Raw genomic sequence first — 16,629 nt, 5'->3', positions numbered from 1 at the left:
AAAGAAAAAATCACAAGAACAGGTCGACCGCGACAAGATATCCGAACTTGGGTCGTTGGGTTACACACAACAAAACAAATTGCAGTTTAATTAATGGGTTTGGCCCATTATGCGATGCTTAAAGCAACTTCACCTATTTGCCCCTTGCCATGTCAAGGGGGGAGTTAGGGCAGCCACTATTCACGTAAATAATTGTTGCCCTTTCAAATAGTATTTTGTGTTTCCACCTATTGCCATGGCTAAGAGCAACTCCACCTATTTGTCCCTTGCTATGGTAAGGGGGGAGTAAGGGCAGCCACTATTCATGCCCTTTCAAATAGTATTTTATGTTTCCACCCATTACCGGGCAATTACTATTTATTTTTTTGTTTTTTTACAAATTTTTTAATGACAATAATTATTTTGGATAATATTTTTGGGTTCGTACATATCAATATTTATTATAAAATTCATATCTCAATCGGATAAAATTTCGGTATTCATAGAAAAAAAAAAGAAGTAATTTTTTGGTTTTTTTAAAAAAAATTCAATTTTTTTCATTTTTTTTATTGCACAAAAATTTGGCTGCCATTGGATTGGAGAAAAAAATCTGATCGGAATGCCCAGAGTGCGACACGTGGACTTTTAGTGGTACTGTAGCGCCAGACACTGTAGCGATGACGTCAGCACCAAAATGAGGGCTGGAGCTCGGGCCATCCTTGCCCTCGGGCCAGCCTAGGTTTCTGGGTCCCACCTTGCGCTCGGGCCTGGGCTCCTCCCTGGAAACAGATTTTTGTTTTTTTCTCCCCCCAGCCTTAGGCTCAGCTCCTTGCTGGAGCTGCTCTTACATAGAACAAACCCACCTGGCACCCAAAAGGCCTATTGACTGTAGAGTAATTCTATAGTGAGGACCTAATAGATGACCCTTATGTGAGGCCCTATTTCTTAATCGTTGTTAAGGCTAACCAATTTGATCAAATGGCTAATCAATTTGATCCAACGGTTAAGAGATATGGTCATATATTAGGCACTCACTATATAATTCTTGATTGACTGTAATTACATTTTGTTGAGTCATTCTATGGTGAGGGTTGAGTAATTTTATGGTGAGGGTGTCATATATGGATTATAGATGTGGATCTTCATATTAGCTACATGATTCATCTGAATAGTAACTTCACTTAAGTTTAAAGAAATGATCATGTGGCTAATATGAAGGTCCACATGAAAGGTCCATATATGGCACCATCATTATAGAATTTCGCACCTTTTGGCACCATCATAAGGGATCAGGACTGGCATTAAAAATTAAAATTATTACGAGGATAATATGTTAAATTCACACTTTTTCATTGAAAAGAAATTAAAAAAAAAAGAAAAATCAAATAATGGATCCTGTTTTTATGGAATACAACTACCTTTTATCTTTTTTAATTCTAAAATAAATTTAAATTAAAAAAAAAAAAGCCTCTTGTAGGCTCGGGCACTGGCGAACCCATAAATTTTTTAGTGGAGGTACAAAATTGACTAAGTATGAAAAATAGTTTTTTGGAATAATCATTTTCTCTAGATAATTTTTAGTGGCTTTTATTCCTTACACATCAAATAAGAAAATGATTTTATGAGATTTTAGTATGAAGTATATATTGACTTAATAAGTCATCATTTTTAGCTTAAATAATATTTTGCACTAAAACTGATTTTTCATTGATTTGGTGGGAATTTGCTTAATTTGAATCCAAACGAGAGGTACTTTTTTATTTACATTGTAAATTTAAGTAAATTGAGTAATATAAAAATAAAAAAAAATAAAAGGACAAAGCCATTTAGTATATGAAAATATCAGTCTCGATCTCTTGGACCACAGGAGTCCAATAGATTGTGGTCACCCACCGTTGGATATTAATCCAATGGTTCAAAAAAGTTTCTTACAAACAGTGCAAGAGTGAGTGAACCGTTGAATTTACATCCAACAGTGAATGACTACAAATCTCTTGGACTCTTATAATCCAAAAGATCAGGACTATATATAGTATGCAAAAGTCATTATGAGTCAACTCTATAAAAGTCACTTACTTATAAAAATTCTTTAAAAATTAAAATTAAATACATCACGTCATTTTATAATTCTATGCGATCTTCAACTCGTTTTACAATAGAGGTTTGCTGTGTCAGTGTCTCTTCTCTTCCTTATCTTCTCTCTCACTGACGGTGACTGCGCTTCTTTTCTTTGCTAGTAAGTCATCTCACAGTTCCTTATTTTCGTATTTAGAAAATCTTTTACCTTTTTGGTTTTTCAAAGAAAATTTCTTTGTTCTGTTTGGTCGACGGGAAAATCCAGGTAAACGAAAGGAATCGACAATTTTGAACTGTACACCTTCTGCTTCCTTCGGCTCTCTGCGTCCAGTTGAGAGTCGAGACGATTCTCTTGATTTGGAAATCTGAAAGGATGCAAATCCAAAATAGTATTTCTTTTTTGGTTTTAGTTTTGCTTCGTTTTGTCGGCGAACAAACAGTGTTTCTGATCGTTGTTCTTCTTAGCCTCTTTGGCTGATTTAGGTTTTAGGTTAAGCTTTGATCATGGTTCTCTTGCTTTTGTACTTACTTATGTTGATACGGGAATTCAAAGGTTATTATTATTATTTTTTTGATCAATGGAATTCATAGGTTAATTGTGGTTGAAATAATATCTTACCGGGTTTTTTTTTTTTTTTTTTTCCATAAATAGAATTGTGACGGTTGTGGTACTTACGTACTCGGTCAAGATCCTTTGCTTAATTTTCAGCATACAAATTTAATTGCTTGTATTTAGGTTTGCAATTGTTTTAAATGGAATTAATAAGTAATATGTGAAATATGGGGAACTTTGGTGGTGCTTTAATTGTAGTTTAGAATGTGGAACTTCCTACGATTGTTTATAAAAGTGTGTTGCTGTGTTTGCTTTTCTTGTCTTCTTTTTTTGGGGAACAATTGTCGCTTAGATATGGTATTGTCGTGTAGATCCATGGAAATACATATGGCTTACTATTCATGTTACATTTGGCATTATAGTGCATTGTCTCTCTTTGTACAATTAAAGAGAGAGTTTCCATCCATAAAGGAAAAAAGTTCATTGACCATGTTTTGAAATTATGGTCTTCCTTCTCAGAGTAAAAGATGATGTTTTGAATGAAAGGTGACTTACATAACCCCTGAGTTTTTGGAATTCTGGTTTAGCTTTTCATGAAATAAGTCTTTGTTTTATTTTATTTTTATGCATTGGGCATGCCATACAAACAGTTTTCTACAGTTCTAGACATGATTTTGTCAACATATAAGATGGATTCAAGTATTAACACTTATGTGATGCATACTTTTTTCATAATGAAATGTTGACAGAATTAAGTGCCTTCTAGGTATCCTGATTTTATATAATGGGTGGAAGTTCGATTGATGATGACTGGGAGCTTCCTTCACTGTCTAGTGCAGTTCGCACTGTGGTCTTAGTTGGACGTACTGGTAATGGAAAAAGTGCAACAGGAAACAGTATTCTTGGAAGAAAGGCCTTCAAGTCCAAGACCAGCTCCTCTGGTGTTACAAGCACTTGTGAATTGGAGAAAGCTGTTTTGAGAGATGGACAAGTTGTAAATGTTATAGACACTCCTGGTAAAATCCTGCTGATTTATAATTTTCTTAACATCTATTTTAGTTTTCTTTCTTTCTTCTTTCCTTTTCTGTAGTAGGGAGGCAAATGTATAGAGTAGTTGTATTTGGTCTTTGGAAGCTATCCCTTCTCATTGTGTTGACTTGTGTTCTACACTGGTGCAGGTCTTTTTGATTTTTCTGCCAGGTCAGACTTTGTTGGCAAAGAAATTGTCAAATGCATTGATTTGGCCAAGGATGGAATCCATGCTGTTCTTGTAACTTTCTCAGTTAGGACCCGGTTTTCACAAGAAGAAGAAGCTGCACTACGTAGCTTGCAAACTTTGTTTGGAAGCAAAATTATTGATTACATGATTGTGGTCTTTACTGGCGGAGATGACCTTGAAGAAAATGATGAGACGTTGGAAGACTATTTGGGCCGTGAATGTCCAGAGCCTTTAAAGGTTACTCACGAACATTCAAGCTCGTCCCTTGACATTTGCTTATTTTTTCTTTCTATAAACTATTATGATAATTTCATTAGTAGTAGTGTTCATTTCTGAATGAGTAGATACATGCTTCCCCTTAACTTTGTTCTCATTTTACTTTGATGTGTATAAACTATTAACGCGTTCGTGCATATTACATCAAACATAGTTATACAAATGTTTGGATTTATTTGCTACATAATTGAGACAGTTTTCATCAACTCTTCCCTTTTCAGTTTGTACAATTTACATGAATGATCAAGAAAATTATTTTTGCGTGGACTCTCATTTTTCATGTATTTGTTTAGTTTTTTCTTTGGGCTGGAGGATGTGAAAGTTGGTTTTGTATAAAATATGTCCTTAACAAAGTGGACTTCAAGAAAATATTAGAGAAGTTCCCGTTCCTTCAGATGACTAATGGCATGTAGATTGCAGTAAATTTTCTGTTAGTAGCATGGTACAAGGGAAGATTGACAGATGCAGCGTGCCTGAATCGTATTTCTTAGAGATTATTATAGTCTGTTATTGCGTTTTCATATATGGTTTGTAAAAATTTGTTTCTACTTTCTTTTCTTAATCCAGTGCTGTCTCGAATATAAAGATAACATGTACTAGAAATCTAATCAATTCTTGGATTGATGTAGGAAATCCTTGTTCTGTGTGAAAATCGCTGTGTGCTTTTTGATAACAAGACTAAGGATGAAAGTAAGAGGGTTAAACAAGTGCAGCATCTTCTCTCCCTTGTAAACAAGGTCATAGCTCAGAATGGTGGACAACCGTACACTGATGAGATATTTGCTGAAGTGAAGGTACTATAATTATTTATAATAATTTTTTTCCTTAAACTGTCACTTTGTTCTAAAATATCTTGATCAAATAATTATTGTATGCGACAGAGAGGGGCTATTAAACTCCGTGATCAACAAGAAGAGGTTAATTCCTTGAAGGGGTATTCTAAACGAGAAATATTAGATTTGAAGAATCAGATGCAGCGTGCATATGAAGAGCAGCTTACACGAATTACTGAGATGGTAACAAATTTTCTAAGTTTTCATCTGTCGTGCTTTTGGATTTAACAATTCCTACAGTTTCCTTACTTGGCTAAAACTAGAATACCTATGTGCAGTGATCATAGTATCGACCACCCCCTGTTAAATCATTAGAACCTATATCTTAACTTAACATATTTAGTAAGAGGTATTTAGAAGTCATTGATTTCCTTTGAGCACATTTCCCCTTGCTAGTACCTTTTAGACAAGTGTTGGCATATTAATTGGAGATAACCGAAGTTTTGAATTAATTTAGTAGGCCCAGAGTTGTAGGATGCCTTCACTAATTTAAGACATCTTTCATTATTGTCTTTGGGATAAGCATGAACTTTCAGAATTTTACAGCAAGATTCTTGTTCATGTCATATAAAAGTTTGGTATGCTTAATGAATTCAGTCATATTTGTTGCCTGCCATATTTTTATCAATTGTCAAAATTTGATTGAAATAACAGACACTGCCCTGTCCTTCTGCCCATGTTTCTTGATCTGGGGATGCAAAATCCAGCAACTAATGAGCTATATCATCTACCTGGGACATGATCTATATTCAAGTCTGTTGTATCTATGTGGTATCCTTAGCCCCAAGTCTGTGATATTGGTTAGAAAATTTCTTTAGATCTAGTTTTGTTATTCCCTCACCTAGCATAGGTGTGGCACTGCACAGTTTTGTGTGTGTTGGCTTGTACTCGTTTCAGACTTATTATAATTTTATTCCAAAATGCATAAACTGCTGTGTAAACCTCAAATATGTTTCAACAGCATGTGAGATATATGTTCAATGCATGAGATGAAAAAATGGATTTATTCCTTGTCTAGTTAAGAGTTTTGGGTGATGGTTCATAATTTGTCAGCTACAATTATTAAATTGTAAAGAAAATTCTTCTTGACTTAAAAGATTTAACCATCAGATGGATTTCCTTAAATCAATTTCGTACCCTCAAGGCATGTGTAATTGTCATCTGTTAGAATGTTTTTTTAGTTGTATAGATAGAATGAAATGAAATTTCTATATGCTGTGACTTGTGTTATTTTGTTTTCAATTCTTGGGCTAGGTAGTGAATATTGGGGAGTAGGAATCCTGTTTAGCAAAGTAGGAAATGTTGATAGGGCCCTGAGAAACATAAGCATACATGTTTTCACTATGATTGGTGTATTTCTTTATTCACGATTATATTGTTATACAGGTTGAGTCAAAGTTAAGAGAGACAACTATTAGGCTTGAGCAACAGCTGGCAGATGAACAAGCTGCTCGACTGAGAGCAGAAGAGAATGCCCAAATGGCTCAGATGAGGTCGGATGATGAAATTCGAAAGCTTAGAGAAAATCTTATGAGAGCAGAGGAAGAGCTTCGTAAAAGAGGTGAAGGCAAGTGTGCCATTCTTTAATGTAATTCTTGATAAAGATAAGTGGTAAGGAGATTGGTCATCAAATATGAAATCAACCGTGGTTGATGTGGAAGTTTGCTGCAACTCTTTGTGACAGCGATTGATATTGGTTATGGTTTGATCCTCTTATGTAAATTGGTAGGATGCTCGCTTAAAATTTCAAATTTATACCTATACATATATTTTATGCCTATATGTTTTTCTCTAGTTTGTATTTTGATGTCAATAATGTTTGGCTTACAGTTTCAGCCATATGTTTCAGTTGCAGGATGCATACAATTTTTTGTTGTTGTTGTTGTGCAGGACATCCCCTTCTCAGCCCTGGAATTTGTCGCCGGTCAAATCCAAAGGTTGAGATGGGATCAAATCCTATCTTTTCACTCAAAATTTCTATGATGAGTTATATCTTATGGTTATCTCTGTTTGCTTGCTTGCTTGTTTATTTCTACGCAATTTGAAAGCTAGGAAGGTGATCCAAGACAAGGCCCTTGCATTTTGATCTTTGCCACAAGATTAACCTGACCCAGACCTAACCCATAGAGAATCCTTGCTATTTTCAGAAAGCAGGTTTATGATATGTTTTGAAATTTTAGACCTGGAAAAGTTGATTTGGCGTGGAATAGACGTCACTAATTTGATAACTTCAGGCTACTTTTAGTGTGTTGTGAAGTATATATAGGAATGCAATCGCCACATTTGGTGTCTGGGATTGTATTAAATAATTTTAGGAAGGGATTTAGGGTAAAACTTTGACTAGTTCATCTTCTAGCTTTAACTCGGGTAAAACTTTGAAGTTGGTCTCCATTTCTTACCGGCAACCTAAGGGGCCTTAGGAAAAGGGATATGGACATAGCTGTGCAATTCTTTTGATTAAAAAAGAATAGCCATTTTCCCTTTTGCCTTTTCTCTGGCTGATGCTCGCCAACTACAGAATAATTTTCTTTAAGATTTTGTTTTAAGACTAACAAGATGGCAGAAGAGGCGATACACGTTAATGTAAAGTTCTGTAAGGATCATCTCATGGACATAAAATAATAGGATTGTCAAAAGAAGAACATGAGATTAATTGTAGGTGGATGCCAGAATTGATGGGCTTCATTTTAAAGACAATACTAACTTCATGTTCTATTATAGAGGAATTAGTGTCTTTTATGAATTGATATTGCAACCATTCAAAATTTGTATCACTTCGATTCAACCTCTCTTCATCTTGAATTGTGGGTTTATGAACATATTCATGTTTCTAAAGCTATTTTTAAGTATATACATAAGTTTCAGAAGCATGAACGTTATGGTACGAAGGCTGTGCATAATTTGAACCCTACGGCACAACCGACCGGTAGCATATCACCGAGCCTTTCGCCTGCTTTATATCTTGAAAACATTTTAACAATGATGTGCTAGACAGGACTACCTCCTACTAATCAGCTGAAACTTTTACATCACTAAACTAATTAACAACTGATTTTCTGACTAAGTTATGCATCGCGCTGCCACAATTAAAAGCTGTGCGATTGCTGAGTACGGTAAACTTACTGAATTACCAGTCTTACTAAAGTAATTATTCTGGAGATTGAACCAAGTCATATAACAATCTTTCCAAATACATTTCCATGTTCATATGCAGCAAGCATATGCTAATTAAGTGCTTCGGCAGTTTCTAAAAATGGCAATGTTCCAGAACTATTGGACACACAACGCTACTAAAAACAGTAGGCAGTGACATCATTATTTTGAATAATATTGAGCTAGCATTTGCTGAATCTCTCGCCACAAAGCTTACCTGCATGGGTAAAAACACACAAAATAAAGTAAAAAATCACAAGTTCTCTCTTTTTATATGCTGTGGAAATCATAACATGTACATAGATAGTGATATGCAGATAGAAGGATATAAATATTTACCCAAGATGGAGAATCTTCTTGTCTTGCTGTGTGTAGGTTGCTCCACCCTCCATCATATTTTGGCTAAAGAAATTGCGAGAAGCTAATGCCTGGATTGCATTCAGCTCTGGCCCAACCATGTTCGCTTGTTGAAGCCTCTCAACTTCTGAAATCTGAAGTTTGGAAAAAGATATCAGATATTAATATGGAGGCTTTCCATCATGACATAAATATTGCATGTTGGAATGAACATTAAGAGCTAAAAACAGAGAAGAGTGCAGTATTTTTTACAAAACTTAATTTCTTCCGATACCTTAGTTCGAAGACACACATTTTCGTTTTCCAGCTCGATCTCCTGCGTAAAAAAAAAATAAAAATAAAAAATAAAAAATAGAACATCATTCCACAACAAGCTTCAAAATTCTTCTAAAATAAGACTAGCCACATATAAACTGGAATTAGAAGGAGAGGATTTACCTTTTTCTGCAAGTACTCAATTTCTGCAAGCAGCATTTCATGCTGTTCTCAAGAGGTAGATAGCAGGAAAAAGATAACATTAAGATGAGAAGAAAAGTTGACATTGGAAGAATATGCAACTACCACATAATCCCATCTAATATGATCAGAAATTTGGTACGATCTCAAACAACATAAAAGACTATGAAAGCCTAGGAAATGGCATTAAAATTTCAAAGTTGACGAAGCTGTGCTTTGTCATGCATTTTTTTTCGGGTAATTAACTTTCACATTCAAATTTCATCAATTGTTTGCTAAATTGCATACCTTCTTGGACCTGATTCTATTAATGCCTCGTTCAAGCCTATTCTCCAGCTGCTTTAGCTCTTTCACACTCAAAGTACTCAAGGCATCTCCCATTAAGTGCCTACAAGCAAAGAATATTTGTATCCATCCATTACCGAAATCATATTGCCTTGAGATGTAAAATTAATAGGGCAACCATGATATTATCGTCGGAAATAAGATCTGTACGACGTCGTTAGACTGTTGATTACAATACTGTATGGTGTTGCCTATACATAAGAGATGCACAGCAATGTAGGGTTCTGATGCATGTGGCCATGGTGTAACTCTTGAATTTCCATTTAATAATGTTCACTTTTTTTTAATAATTATTCTCAATTAATGTTGGTTTTATGTTTTAACGTCATACTTTGGTAAACAAATGTGATGTATGTTCTTTTTCGAGTTGCATGAATCACCTGTTGGAATTCTGCAGCATTTGAATCTGTTGCCTCAGCTTTGCCGATTCCTGTTGATAATACTACATCAAGACAAAAGGAAAGCATACATTGTTAGCCTTACAACCTATGCATTTGAATCTTTTTCACTTTTGTTACAAGAGGATTTGAACCTAGGATCTAGCCCTCACCCATGAAATAGAAATCACAAATATGCTTAATTTTCGTTTTACAATGAATGATTAGCAAATATATCATACTTGAACAGAAAGATTTATATCCTTGATTGTGATTAGCTTAAAACAATTATAAGATAATCAATTGGAATGATTACCGTTGGAGATAGCTTACTTACTTGAGCATTAATTTCGGTAATGGAGGTTGAACCTGAGCTATCTGAGCAAGCCTTCTTGTACCTCTCTATAGTGTTCCTTATGCTGCTACATGTCCAAATATTTAAGTTGAAAGTGTCAAAAGGCAGTGCAGATTTCGATTTCCTTTTCCAATACAAATGAAAAAGAGAAAGGGAAAAAAAAAAAAAAAAAGTTGATTGACATTGTCCGGACTGTACCGTTTATTAATTTTTGGAGTCTTTTGTATGTGTGCTGGCTAAATGAGTGATATAATGGTGTTGTAGCTAAAGAAAATTGAGTTATTGTGAGTTGGAACGAAGGAAAAGAAAAGTCATTTTTAGCATAGTTATTCTCTTTTATTGAATAAATCTACAGTATCTGATACATTATTATCTATCTTTGATAAATATATAGATTCAACAAATTCTATCTTTACCAAAATATAAGTGTCAACTAATTTTTTCCCTCTCCAAACACCAAACATGAGCATCTTTGGTTGTTTTGGAGTCAAAGGTTTAATTGCAAAACAACCTCAATGGGAAGGTGTCAAAACATTTGAAGGGACAGAGCTAAAAGAACATATGAGATATGTAAAGGGCACAATGCCTAGGAATCAGCTTAAACAGGAAGCACTATATATGCATGGTGTGGCTCTCAAGTCAGTCAGTTCAATTCTTTTGTGGAGGGCAATGACAGCTACAGGCACTTTTTGCCCAACTTTCAATATTTCTTTTCTCAGCTATATATATGCATAGACATTCATCACCACTTAATAAATAAATAAATTTTCATAATGGTGAATTTTTAAAGGGTGAAAATTATATAGCCAAACAGGGAGGTTCTCAAAGCTATTGATGGAAGGAGAAGACAGAAGAAATCTAAATGCCAGAAAGATGAGAAAGGTTAAGTACTGTGCCAAGCAGACAAGAGGTTCTCTATAATTTATTTTTGACACTGAAAAGGAATAGGAAGAAAATTTTGACATTGAAAAGCAACAGGAAGAATGTAGAAATTAAACACATGCAATGCAGCAAAGGGCTGAGTGTACGTCTAAATTCAAGAAATCTCATAGAGCAGATTCTATCAAATGGAAAGAAAAATAAAATCAGAAAGCAGAAAAAAAAAAAAAAAAGTGGTCTGTATTTTAGTTAATTCCTTTAATATATTTTTTTTGGTTTTAAAATTTTCTCTTACCTGCTTTGACCGCATTTACAATTACTATGGTACCTAAATTTAAACATTTTAGCATATTGCGATACGATAATTAAACATTTTTACATAGAGATTAATTTCGAAAAATAGAAACCAATTTCGAATACTGGCTTGTTTAATTATATTTCAATACTTGAAAACTTGTGTGCATATTAGTGAAGTATACTATTAACCAAAATCCAAAAAAAAAGAAAAAGAATTTATAGGAAAATAGTGGATCATATCAGTTAGTGATGCAGGCACATTTTTATTTGAATATGTGTAATTTCAAATCAACCATAATGACAAAATAATTAAGATGAATGAATATGATCTTGAGAAAGATTATTAGCTCCAAATCAACATGGAAAGTACATCATAAATAAACAAATCTCAAGTAATGAGAGGATGTAGTTTTGTGGGTCCCATATGATCTGAAGAAATATGGACATGCATGCAGATACACATATACACAGTGCTTCACATTCCAAGACTCATCATAGACCCTCAAAGAGTCAAAAGACTAGTATGGGTTAGTTGACTTGACACGGAGCATGCCACGTGCCACCCATACATCAAAACGGAAACCCTAGAACTGAAGCAATGCAGAGAGTTACTTACAGTTCCATGTTCTTTTGCAAAGGGTTAGATCTTGAACTAGAAATTAGAGAAAGCCCTAACCAGTCCAATATGAAAATTCAAGTTTTTAAAAAAAACCCTTTTGAGTGAAAACCAAAGTGAAAAGTTGAAGCTTTTATTTTTATTTTTACTCAAAGCTTTATAAAGACAAACAGAAGGGTAGGAAGGGTTTTGAAAGCAGAAAAAGGAAAGGGAAGACCTTCAACACGTTATTATGATATACCAATAATATACAACTGCTGGAAGCCATGCATGGGAGATTCTTATAGATTTTGCAGCACTGAAATTCAAGCAAAATAAGTACCAAAGACACCCGGCAAGTACTGGATTCCTATGCATGGAAGTAGGTCCAAATTGGTGCAAGAGTCAAGTTTGGTTTCTTTTCCTACACGTTTTGGTCTTGAGCAACTGTGAGTACATTAATGATACAACAATAACATATAAAAATTAACATTAGCTTAAAGCTAATCTGTATTTATTTACCATTTTAATATATGTTTAGGGTATTCCTTTATATGAAAAAAAAAATATAAATAGAACTGCAGCACGTACTAGAGGATTCCTTTAAATCAAGCCAAGGTAGAGGAGAGAAGAAAACAAATAAAACCAAAATGAACATAATAATTGTGCATCTCTCTGTACTTCAGAATCCCAGGCTTTGCATTCTATGATCACAGTGGCACAGAAAATCATAACCATCGGCAGCAGTGTACCAACCAAGTGAAGAAAGGAACTCCTTTTTCCAGTCTTGCCCGAGTTGAAGATTTTTTATTTGTAAGGTGATGCAAAATATATATGTGTGTATATGTGTGTGTGCATTATGCAAATTAATTAATCTTTATGCATTCCAAATTGCGAATTAAAAGAAAGGTCCAAATTGCTCATATCATCATAAGCAAAGTGAAAATAATTAATCAACGCCAGTGAAGAAATTACTTGAGAGGGTAAGCAAATGATGAAATTAGTTACTTGTTGTTGGAGTACTCGTAGAGGCGGCCTCGACTGGAGAAGACAATGAGGGCAACTTCAGCATCACAGAGAATGGATAGCTCATAAGCTTTCTTCAGCAGTCCATTTCTTCGTTTGCAGAAGGTCACTTGACGGTTTGTGGTGTTCTCGATCCTCTTGATCTCAATCTTTCCTCTCCCCATCTTAAATTTGAAGACCTACCTAAAACAATAAATTAGCACACATCAAAACTGAACTTCAATCATTATTAGTACTTATTAAAACCTCAAAACTGGTTTTATATATTTCATGTGTATAATTAATTGACATCATTAAGAAGAATTCAGAACATAAAAGAAAACATAAATGACGAATGAACTCTATAGAACCCTCTGACATTCTCTAGCAGAGGGGAAAGAGAAGCAAAACTAAACATTCAGCAGAAAGAACTCTATAGAACGAGAAAGGAAGAAACTTTTCTAATGGGTTTATTGGAGGAGATCAAAGCCTGAAATTAGGGAAATCCACAGATCTTAAAGCTCAAAGCTTTCATTATAACTTGACAATTTATATACGACCAAATTAACAAAAAGAACAAGAACTGTTCAGAAGAAAAAGATTGGGTAAATATGGAAAAGCGTAGAACAAGAACTGTATGTATCAACAAGAAGAAGAAGATGATGATTTTGACCAAAAAGAAGAAGAAGATGATTTTGACCAAAAAAAAGAAGAAGAAGAAGAAGAAGTTGATGAATCAGGAGATCGGATAATATAACAACTGTATAAATTAAGGATAGCGTAATAATGTGTCAGAGAAAAAAAAAAACAAAAGAAAAATAGAGGAAATCAAACAAAAAGGTGACAGGAGATCTTGAAGAAGTAGATCCCTCTGAGAAGTATATGAAGGCTGTAGGCCACTGAGAAAACACCAGTTTGATTAATGTGAAGACTAAACTAAGCACTGAAAAAATTCCAAAATATTTATATATTCCCATATATAAATATCATCAGTTACCAAAATCCACAGGATACTGAAAGATTTTGGTAGTCATGACACCATTAATACTGGTGCATGAACCTTTTCTTGGAAATTATCTCTGTCTGTCTGTCTCTCTCTCTCTCTCTCTCTCTCTCTCTCAAGCTTATGAGAGAAACAAAGATCAGTAGCTAATGCATCTGTTGTGTTCATTAAGCTAGCTAACTTGTGAGCATTAGCAAGAAGTTAGCTGAAGAAGACGGGCTGAAATCAAATAGAAAGACCTGCTAAATATCTTGTTCAATATATATTACATATAGTTAAAGAGTAATTGAAAAAGTTAACAGAAAAAAAGTGAAGAAATTAGTTTGGAAGATGAAGCAACATAAGATTTAAGAACACTAAAACGCAGAGTTTCTTTTCAAGGTAAAATAAACAAAAGAAGAAGGGAAGTAAATTAAGAAAGGAAAAGATTCTCTGTTGTTTCAACAGAGATCTATGAAATCATATATATATAAATACATATATGATGAGAATTAACTAATCATCAGAAACTTATAAATTTTTTTGTTTCCATGGATAGGAGATGATCTGCAACCCAACATTTGCCTTAAAAATTAAGAACAGACCTTTACTTTTGCTTCCACTCCGTTCACTTCAGCTTTCGGAAAATTTCTAATCCCAAAGAAGCCAAAGTGTAGAGCCTTGTCCACTTTTCCACGCCAATTATAGCCTCTTTCTTTCTTTGCTCAACTTTGATATTTGTGTGTGTGCATGTTTCTATGAGAGAGAGAGAGAGAGAGAGAGAGAGTTGGCCTTTTTCCAAAATGGGATAGAAGATGTGGTAGTTTGAGCTGATTTGAAGAAGCTTTGCAGGTTCAAATTCGCTCCATAAACTGCAAGTTTTGTTCAATTTATAAATATATTTGATGCAAAGAAGAGCCTGACTAAAATGCCCCTGAAGAATCTATAGGGCTAGATCTATCTAATTAATATGCCATATGCATCAAATGCTTGTGACTCTTCTCTGAAGAGAGAGAGAGAGAGAGAGAGAGAGAGAGAGAGAGAGAGAGAGCAGTACTTTGTTTGTTCGAGAAATATTGCAAAAATGTACTTGTCATGGAAATTAATAACCGTATGGAAGATTAGGGTATGGTGCTTTCCACGTATGTCTGCACTAGCTGTGTAAGAAATAGAAAGGAAATAAAAATCCCAAAAAAAGGGATCAATTTTCATGCATGCTTAATCATTTTCTAAAATACAATAGCATCCTCTAGCATGAGTTTAAGGTTATATTTTGTTTGAAAAGATAGTTTTCCTCATACGACTCATAAGCATGCATATATTTTTTCTTCTTAATTTTTTTTGTGATTCCAACATGCAATTCTTTTGTGCACTATTACATGCAATGGCATTTCAGTCCTTTCCCGATGCTATCACCTTTTCCGTGAAAACTCTTTTTTCTTTTTCTCTTTAATTCATTGGCTTTTCTTAAGCGAATATTATTTGCAATTCTAAATCTATTTAATCAATTGTATTTTTGTGTTAAATAACTTGTAAGAGTGACTAGCTGTTTATGGTAAATGGCACTCGAATTTTAAAATTTTAATGAATCAATATGGTCCTTTAATCTTTTGGTGCACACATCAATTTCGTTATTGTTATCATTGCATTTCATCAAAATGTTTGTTAAAACTGATCACTTGTCATTTTACTTGACAAACTTTAAAAGGGTATTTTTTTTTTCATCAAAATATAGAACATCCATGCCCAATTGACAAAATAAAACTCACGTCATTGACTCAACAATGTCACATGCTTTCTATTTATGATTTCACATTGGGGTTCTATCAAGAAGAGAAATGGTAAAAGAGGTTACCTTCATTTTATTTTATGGGTAAATAGGTTGTATTTTGACAAAAATTACTTCTTTAAAGTTGGTCGCATGATCAATTTCACATAAGGGCTTGATAGAATGTATTAAGGATCAAATTGATGTGTGAGACAAATTATTAAAGAGCACGTTAATGGATTTGAAAGTTAGAACACTAAGATGAAGTTTAAGAAATTCAAAGATTTATGATAAAAACTCATAACTTAATATGGTTCAACGTTAAATTTGGGTTAATTGGAAATGATATGCCACACAACTTTCTTAGCAAGCATCTTAAGGCGAAGTTTTTGGTTTTAATGAAATCAATTGAAAAGTCACATTTGCCTATAAATAATATGTTATATACTTGCCACATCATCATTTTAAAAAGAAAAAATTACATACTTGACGATATATAGGGACTAACAATGCAACACGATACCTAATTAGGGGACCTCTACAATTATTTTTGGAGTTAAGTAACCAAAATGTAACTACATTTGTATAATTTAGGAACCATTTCTACAATTAAATCGATTAAAAAAGTTATCAATTTCGCACCAAAATACATGATCAATGAATAACTTGAGATAATTGATCCAAAAAAAGGGGGGAAGATACATGGCAATTGTTAAGACGTGTCAAATGGGTCCTTTATGAAGTCTATCTTTTCCCAAATTAATGAATGGAAGTCTAGCTACATGCGCATATGTGAGTGAACCCACATGGTCCTTGACTTGACCTAAGAAAATATGCTTAATGCAATTCGAAATCAACATTTTTACTGGATTTTTTAGCATTATAAAAAACTTATTCCAGATAATTTACATTGTATTTTGTAATATTTAATCCAAATATATAAAAATGCTCTTCTGAATCAGAAAAGTACTTTTGGTCGGGTCTATTTCAGTTGATTTATAATAGCCCCTCCTTTTGCCGGGTCTATTTTGCTTGACGTGTTGTCTGTGTTACAATCACGTTTAGTGCCCTAACTTTGCTTTTTGTCCTACCAACTATCTCTTAGCTGTTTTTCTTTTCGATAA

General features: G+C 34.0%; 2 protein-coding genes across 6 annotated transcripts; one reads left to right on the top strand and one right to left on the bottom strand.

Annotated features, from left to right (window-relative positions):
• The first annotated feature begins 2,088 nt into the window (after positions 1-2,088).
• Positions 2,089-6,807, top strand: LOC117632970 (immune-associated nucleotide-binding protein 9-like). 2 transcript variants are annotated; one of them, XM_034366625.1, is made up of 6 exons: positions 2,089-2,215; positions 3,375-3,624; positions 3,787-4,064; positions 4,733-4,897; positions 4,985-5,119; positions 6,323-6,807. In XM_034366625.1, the coding sequence occupies exons 2-6, from the start codon at positions 3,393-3,395 to the stop codon at positions 6,521-6,523; spliced, it is 1,011 nt and encodes a 336-aa protein (XP_034222516.1). In that variant the 5' UTR covers positions 2,089-2,215; positions 3,375-3,392; the 3' UTR covers positions 6,524-6,807. The 2 variants fall into 2 exon arrangements, with proteins under 2 accessions (XP_034222516.1, XP_034222524.1); XM_034366633.1 differs by having other exon boundaries at positions 2,215-2,320.
• A 1,234-nt stretch (positions 6,808-8,041) lies between these two features.
• Positions 8,042-14,545, bottom strand: LOC117632643 (agamous-like MADS-box protein AGL11). 4 transcript variants are annotated; one of them, XM_034366188.1, is made up of 9 exons: positions 14,343-14,545; positions 12,759-12,959; positions 9,962-10,046; positions 9,628-9,689; positions 9,191-9,290; positions 8,885-8,926; positions 8,721-8,762; positions 8,429-8,580; positions 8,042-8,306 (listed from the first exon to the last, which is right to left on the bottom strand). In XM_034366188.1, exons 2-9 carry the CDS (start codon positions 12,938-12,940, stop codon positions 8,303-8,305), a joined length of 669 nt encoding a protein of 222 aa, XP_034222079.1. In that variant the 5' UTR covers positions 12,941-12,959; positions 14,343-14,545; the 3' UTR covers positions 8,042-8,302. The 4 variants fall into 4 exon arrangements, with proteins under 4 accessions (XP_034222079.1, XP_034222093.1, XP_034222086.1 ...); XM_034366202.1 differs by having other exon boundaries at positions 9,962-10,043; positions 14,343-14,519; XM_034366195.1 differs by having other exon boundaries at positions 12,759-12,955; positions 14,343-14,476.
• Positions 14,546-16,629: the final 2,084 nt, after the last annotated feature.

The sequence above is a fragment of the Prunus dulcis genome, chromosome 1 (assembly GCF_902201215.1).
Source record: "Prunus dulcis chromosome 1, ALMONDv2, whole genome shotgun sequence".
Taxonomy (NCBI): Eukaryota; Viridiplantae; Streptophyta; class Magnoliopsida; order Rosales; family Rosaceae; genus Prunus; species Prunus dulcis.
Note: the sequence above shows the minus strand (reverse complement) of the source record. Positions and strands in the feature narration are given on the sequence as shown.

What these genes read in the sequence shown, in the direction of transcription:
- LOC117632970 (XM_034366625.1), top strand. Translation starts at nt 3,393, where the DNA reads ATGGGTGGAAGTTCGATTGATGATGACTGGGAGCTTCCTTCACTGTCT. An exon ending in AGATATTTGCTGAAGTGAAG is followed by an intron (nt 4,898 to 4,984) that starts GTACTATAATTA and finishes TGTATGCGACAG; the next exon opens with AGAGGGGCTATTAAACTCCG. An exon ending in TTACACGAATTACTGAGATG is followed by an intron (nt 5,120 to 6,322) that starts GTAACAAATTTT and finishes ATTGTTATACAG; the next exon opens with GTTGAGTCAAAGTTAAGAGA.
- LOC117632643 (XM_034366188.1), bottom strand. Translation starts at nt 12,940, where the DNA reads ATGGGGAGAGGAAAGATTGAGATCAAGAGGATCGAGAACACCACAAAC. An exon ending in TTACCGAAATTAATGCTCAA is followed by an intron (nt 9,690 to 9,961) that starts GTAAGTAAGCTA and finishes GTCTTGATGTAG; the next exon opens with TATTATCAACAGGAATCGGC. An exon ending in ATAGAATCAGGTCCAAGAAG is followed by an intron (nt 8,927 to 9,190) that starts GTATGCAATTTA and finishes TCTTGAGAACAG; the next exon opens with CATGAAATGCTGCTTGCAGA.